General features: G+C 39.4%; 1 protein-coding gene across 1 annotated transcript in view; it reads right to left on the bottom strand.

Annotated features, from left to right (window-relative positions):
* Positions 1–7140, bottom strand: part of LOC107562482 (son of sevenless homolog 1-like) — a 38567-nt gene that overhangs the window by 11854 nt on the left and 19573 nt on the right. Inside the window, exons 7-8 of the mRNA XM_016247115.1 lie at positions 3191–3482; positions 1506–1872 (exon numbers count right to left, since the gene is read on the bottom strand). Coding sequence (XP_016102601.1) covers positions 1506–1872; positions 3191–3482 — 659 coding nt within the window. The remainder of the gene's footprint in view (positions 1–1505; positions 1873–3190; positions 3483–7140) is intronic.

The following is a 7140-nucleotide window of genomic DNA, read 5'->3' as shown; positions in this document are numbered from 1 at the left end:
CACACACACTCACACACACACACTCACACACACACTCACTCACACCCACTCACACCCACTCACACCCACACTCACACCCACACTCACACACTCACACACTCACACACTCACACACTCACACACTCACACACTCACACACTACTCACACACACTCACACACACTCACACACACTCACACACACTCACACACACTCACACACACTCACACACACTCACGCTGAACTTGTTCGTGAACAGTGCTTGTTTTTCTGTCTTATCAGCTGTAGTTGTGTTATCGGCATTAAAACAAAGCAGGTCACTGCACTGTAATCTGTGACGTACAGCAGCAGAGTGTTTACAGATGCTGAGGAACGAGCAGAAAGCAGACGGGATCTTCACGTCTCACTGTACTGCTGCTGCTGCTGCTGTCCAGACTCCAGGTTGTGAAATACATCAGTAATGCGCATTAGCGCTGGCCGGTAAACAGCCTGCAGAAACTACTGACTGCACAAAATCCAGCAGAAGAACACACAAAACCAGACGGAACCAGACCTGTGCGCCTGTTTGGGTCTGGATCAACCGTTTGGACTCCAGCACTATCATATTCAAAAGCACCAGGACTTTTACAGCTGTTTGTGATTTACTGCATCAGGATTTCTACAAACATTTTCACTCACAATTTCTGCCTGACAAAATCTTTAAAAATGTACATTCATTATAAATTAAATGATAAATTACAAACATCATAAAAAGATTGTTAATTCCATGACTTTTCCGTTTCAACAGCTGTTGAGGAGGTGAATTAAAATTAGAAATATCTTGATTTTTTGTAGTTTTGGCAGTAATACTTTACAACAAGCTTTCAATTGTTAACATTAGTTAATGCATTAGTTAACATAACATCCTCATGCTCCCGGAGCTGCTTCTGTGTACAACTGTTGACGCAAGCTACATTAAAGTGATTATTACGTTTTGAATATGGACATTTTTCAAACAAAAACGCATCTATTCGCTACAGAAGGCCTTTGTTCACCCCCCCGGAGCCGTGTGAGACTTTTTTTTATGGATGGGCACTTTTTATTTCACTTCTTTTGGACTGAAGCATGCAACACCCGCTGAGTGCCATTAAACAGCTTGAAAGATCAAAGACAATTTTAAATATAACTCCGACTGGATTCGTCTGAAAGAAGAAAGTCATTTACACCTAGGATGACTTGAGGGCGAGTAATTTATGGGGTAATTTCCATTTTTAAGTGAACTAACCCTTTAATGAAATGCTGAATATCCAGTATACGTACCGATCAAAATTTTGTTTTTGAAAGAAGTCTCTTCTGCTCACCAAGTCTGCATTTATTTGATCAAAATTACAGTAAAAATTATGAGATATTATTACAATTTAAAACAGCAGTTTTCTATGTGAATCTCTGTTAAAATATAATTTATTTCTGTGATGTGCAGCTGTATTTTCAGCATCATTACTCCAGTCTTCAGAGTCACATGATCTTCAGAAATCACTGTTCACTCACCAGCGTACATGTGGAAGGTCAGCCGCTCGATGAGCTTCAGCACCGTTCCGGCTTTGATGATGGGAATGCCGGATTTGGACTGGACGTTCTCCTCGAACACGACGTTCTCCTCAGAGTCGGGCTGGGCGAAGCGGTACACCTCGGCCCCGGGGAGCCTCATCTGCTCCTCCTTCTCCTCCTGCAGCATGGCCGTGTCCAGCATGCGCTCCAGCGTGGAGCGGTACTGCAGCGAGATCAGCGCCGCCATCCAGCCGTTCTTCTCCTCCGCAGATTTAGCAGCAAACACCACGCTGTTCCCATCCTTCAGGATGATCTCGAAGGCGTGCCGGTACTCGCCCTCCTTATCGTCCTTGTCATTGATCTGGACCTGTTCAAGAACACGTGAGCGTTTAGAACGTTTACTTTGAATGTGATGTTTTGCCAGAATTTTTTTTGTTTTAAATCAAGGAAATATTAGCAAATGTGACAACAAGGGCTGTCGATTTAATGTGTTAATTTGGTGCGATTAATTACGGAAAAAATAACATTAAAAGTCCGTCATCTTACATCGATGAACCGATCAACATGATGCAGGATGACTGACTGACTGAACGAATCAAGTTTTGAATGAATCAAGTGAGCGAATGATTCAGTGACTCATTAAAAAAAAAAAAAACAGTAATTTGCTTCGTTTCTGAATGAATCAGCCGTTTGAACAAATCGATTGAATGAATGATTCAATGACTTACTTTTTTAATAAAAAACAAATTAAATCAATGTTGAATCAAAATGTTTCCTTCTAAAGATACTTTTTGTAATGTCTATTCAAAGGTTTTCTCATCTAACACAATAATGATGACTTTAAATTTTCAGGGTGTCATTTCTCAGTCAAAATTAATGTGTGATTCATTTGTGATTAAATAATTAGCTAATCATGTAATAAATTAGATTCAAAATGTTACAATTAGACATGCTGACAACAGTGTTGGGGAAAGTTATTTTTGAAAGTAATGCATTACAATACTGCGTTACTCCCTAAAAGAGTAACTAATTGCATTACTTAGTTACTTTTTTAGAAAAGTAATGTGTTACGGTACTTTTGCATTACTTTTTCTCATCTTGGCTGGCCTCATTTTTTGCTGTTTAAATATTGGCTCGGAAATATTTCGCATGTTTCTTATTTTATGTTATATATGAATATACAGGATATGTTTAAGACAATATTTGCCTTCATATTTCATGATTTATTTATTTATTTGCAAAGATATTTAACAAATAATTAGTTTTTTGTTTACAAATAAAAATGACGAGTTATTGAATCATTCATTTAACCGATTCGCTGAAACGGCTGATTTATTCATAAACGAAGCAAGTGACTGTTGTTATGAATGAGTCACTGAATCATTCGTTCACTTGATTCATTCAAAGCTGTGGATTCATTCATTCAGTCGTCCTGCATCGTGTCGATCAGTTCATCATTGACGGGTGTGTTAGATGCATTAATCATATGATCATATTTTTTAAATAATTAATCGCACCAAATGAATGCATTAGATAATTGTAACGTTTGCTAATATTTTATTCAAAACCTCAATTCCTAGATTTTAAAAAAGCGAATGTTACTTGAATCGTGTTGTAGTGTCATTTTAAGTTGATTAGTTAAATGTAAAAAACAAAATCGAAAACATTTCCTGCCGTCTGCTCACCTTCCTCATGAAGAACTTCTCTTTGAGCCGGTACTCGGCGGCGCTGGCTCCCGGCAGACGCGGCTGGCCGTGGTTGGACTTGCAGCAGATCATGAGGCCATCGAACAGGAAGATGTGGCGCTCGTGTTTGGCGCCGACCCGCGTGAGCGTCCCCTCCATGATGAACTCGTTGCAGCACTGGCCGATGTCTTTGCCCTCCCAGCCGTCGATGTTCCTCTGGATCTCATTCATCTTCTTGATGACCAGATGTTTGCCCTTCATCTGCTGGCTGTAGAAGCGGCACGCCGACTCGCTGAGAGACACAGGACAGACAACGGCAGAAAAACAGGCCTAATAAGCTGAAACTCATTCTGAAATCCCAAGCTCGATCCTTTAGTCTGTGCTGCTCTCAGTTGATTCCTGAACTCCACTAAACTTAATCTGTAGCGCCTGTAAGTTACTTCTGATTTGAGCTTACAGTTTCTCTCAGTTTTATCACTAAATGTGTTTTTGTCACTCTGTAACGTGTGCGGTCAGATCACTGATCATCTCTTCCTCTTTACTACTAGTTATAGCACCAAATAAACATGAACGAGCATCAGAAGAACTCACTGAAATCAATCATGAATCATGTAATCGATCAATCAGTGTTTCAATCGCCGAAAGACATCAATAAATCAGCTTGAGATCAATAATGTCACGTAACGTCACATTTACCTCAGAAAAGACATTCGGTGAACATAAACTTGATATTTATGACTCTACAGTACAATAAAGCATTTTGATAAATATATGCACTGTATGACATATTCATTGTATTTTACTTAAACTACCGTCTTTATTATTGAATGTATGTTTGAATAAATGTGCCATGAAAACAAGTTTTTACTACATACACTGGTTAAATGTTCGTTTCAACAACGAATTGGAGTAGAAACATTTAAAAGTTGACTTAAAATCTGCCTTATGTACAATTAAAATGTTTGTATTCAACTTTGAGTGCTGATTATTATAATTAAACAAAAACAAATATAAATTTAATAGTTATTTAATAGGATATTTAATTAGATATGAATTAGTAATTTAACAGAATTTAATATTAACTCTGTTGTTAATTTTAACCCTTATTATATTAACGTACCAACTAATTTATTTTTATTTTAGTATAATTGAAATATTATTATAGTTTCTATTAATATTTTGAATTCATTTTAATTTTAGTTTAAAAAAAATTATTTATTTATTTTTTAATATGTCTATATAGCTTTCATAAATTTTTACTTCAGTTTTAGTTATTTCAGTTCATCAAATTAAACTAAATGAAAATGATAAATGTAGTCTAGGCAACTAGCTGAAATATAATCAGTATTTTCTTTTATTTCAGTAAAAATTTGTTTTAAGTAATAAAACTGTTTTGTTATGGTTTTAGTTAGCTATAATAACACTATTTCAGAGACTGGTTTCCTTAAAGGGGTCATATGATGCGATTTCAAGGGAGACGCGGTGTGTTTCTAGACGAAAGCAAAAGCACTTTATTTGGTCTTCCGGAAGTAGATGCATTTAGGAATCTTTAAGATCACTTACAACAGAACAGCAATGCATTTTATGGACGACCGTTTCGTGAACCTAGGAGAGGAGGTCATTCTGACTTTGCTATGACAATCTGGCGCTTCTGAATCAGCTACTGTTTTGTTATTAGTTTAAGTATTTGCTATTGACTGTTCAAATGCGGAGTTTTGCGCATGTGAGTGTGTGTGAGTACGCGTTTTTGTGACAACTGAGGAAATAAATGTGTATAATGACAAAGGTATGACAGGTATTACAAGGAGAAGGTGACTTTTCAGGACATTACCCCATGTCCCCACTTTTCAAAACGCTTATAAATCACACAGAATGGAGTGTATTGAAAATCTGAAATAGCAGAAAGTCTCCTGTGAGGGGTAGGTTTAGGGGTAGGGTTGGTGTAGGGCAATAGAATATATGGTCTGTACAGTATAAAAACCATTACACCTATGGAGAGTCCACACTTTTCACAAAAACAAACCTGTGTGTGTGTGTGTGTGTGTGTGAGTGTGTGTGTGTAAGTGTGTGTGTGTAAGTGTGTGTGTGTGAGTGTGTGTGTATGTGTGAGTGTGTGTGTGTCTACAAAAAATACTGAAGGAAAACATGAGCATCTCTGAGTAAAGTGAGCAGTACTATGACTGTAGAGGATGAAGAAGGAAGGGGAGATGAATCAGGACAGGTATTACAAGGAGAAGGTGACTTTTCAGGACATTACCCCATGTCCCCACTTTTCAAAACGCTTATAAATCACACAGAATGGAGTGTATTGAAAATCTGAAATAGCAGAAAGTCTCCTGTGAGGGGTAGGTTTAGGGGTAGGGTTGGTGTAGGGCAATAGAATATATGGTCTGTACAGTATAAAAACCATTACACCTATGGAGAGTCCACACTTTTCACAAAAACAAACCTGTGTGTGTGTGTGTGTGTGTGTGAGTGTGTGAGTGTGTGTGTGTAAGTGTGTGTGTGTAAGTGTGTGTGTGTGTCTACAAAAAATACTGAAGGAAAACATGAGCATCTCTGAGTAAAGTGAGCAGTACTATGACTGTAGAGGATGAAGAAGGAAGGGGAGATGAATCAGGAGTCCTGGAGGTTCTTCTACACCACTAACCTTTACATAACCAGTTTACAGTGGCCAATCAGCTTTAGGATCAACAGCCCTCCAGGACCTGAAGGAGACACGCTTCTACAGGAGTCTGATTGTCTCTGGTGTTACGGATCACAGGACGGGGACGAGGGAGGAGCTAGTTAAAGGCATCTTACTTCTGAGTGTGTTTGTGGACAGAGGAGCGCTGAGACCGCAGACTGTCCCTCCTCATGACAGCGTCTCACTGAACAGCGCCACACGCTGGAGCAGAGCCACACCGCACTATTACACTAGTATTACACTATTACACACCAGCTATAGGAACAGCTCACCTAAAAATTAACATGTGCTGAAAATGTGCTCACTCTCAGTTCATCTGAGATCAGGATGAGTGTGTTTCTTCGTCAGGTTTGGAGAAATGTATCACTGCATCAGTGTCTCACTGCAAGTGAATGGGTGCCGTCAGAATGAGAGTCCAAACAGCAGGGGAGATGAATCAGGAGTCCTGGAGGTTCTTCTACACCACTAACCTTTACATAACCAGTTTACAGTGGCCAATCAGCTTTAGGATCAACAGCCCTCCAGGACCTGAAGGAGACACGCTTCTACAGGAGTCTGATTGTCTCTGGTGTTACGGATCACAGGACGGGGACGAGGGAGGAGCTAGTTAAAGACATCTTACTTCTGAGTGTGTTTGTGGACGGAGGAGCGCTGAGACCGCAGACTGTCCCTCCTCATGACAGCGTCTCACTGAAGAGCGCCACACGCTGGAGCAGAGCGCACTATTACACTAGTATTACACTATTACACACCAGCTATAGGAACAGCTCACCTAAAAATTAACATGTGCTGAAAATGTGCTCACTCTCAGTTCATCTGAGATCAGGATGAGTGTGTTTCTTCGTCAGGTTTGGAGAAATATAGCACTGCATCAGTGTCTCAGCAATGGATGCTCTGCAGTGAATGGGTGCCGTCAGAATGAGAGTCTGATAAAAACATCACAATAGCATTGCATCAGTGTCTCACTGCAAGTGAATGGGTGCCGTCAGAATGAGAGTCCAAACAGCTGATAAAAACATCACAATAATCCACAGCACTCCAGTCCATCAGTTAACATCTGGAGAAGAGAAAAGCTGAAACTAATCCAGCATTAAGATGTTTGTAACTCAAATACCATTGAGTCCATAATAACTCTTCCTCAGTGAAAAAGTGTTCTGGTGTGAATCAGGAGAGAGATCTGCACAGATCAAGCAGCGTTTAAACAGCTCTAAACACATATGTGTCTGGATTTTGATGCGAGAGACAACAGCAGATGCACTTTTTC

This window comes from Sinocyclocheilus grahami, unplaced genomic scaffold (genome assembly GCF_001515645.1).
Source record: "Sinocyclocheilus grahami isolate Dianchi unplaced genomic scaffold, SAMN03320097.WGS_v1.1 scaffold825.1, whole genome shotgun sequence".
Taxonomy (NCBI): domain Eukaryota; kingdom Metazoa; phylum Chordata; class Actinopteri; order Cypriniformes; family Cyprinidae; genus Sinocyclocheilus; species Sinocyclocheilus grahami.
Note: the sequence above shows the minus strand (reverse complement) of the source record. Positions and strands in the feature narration are given on the sequence as shown.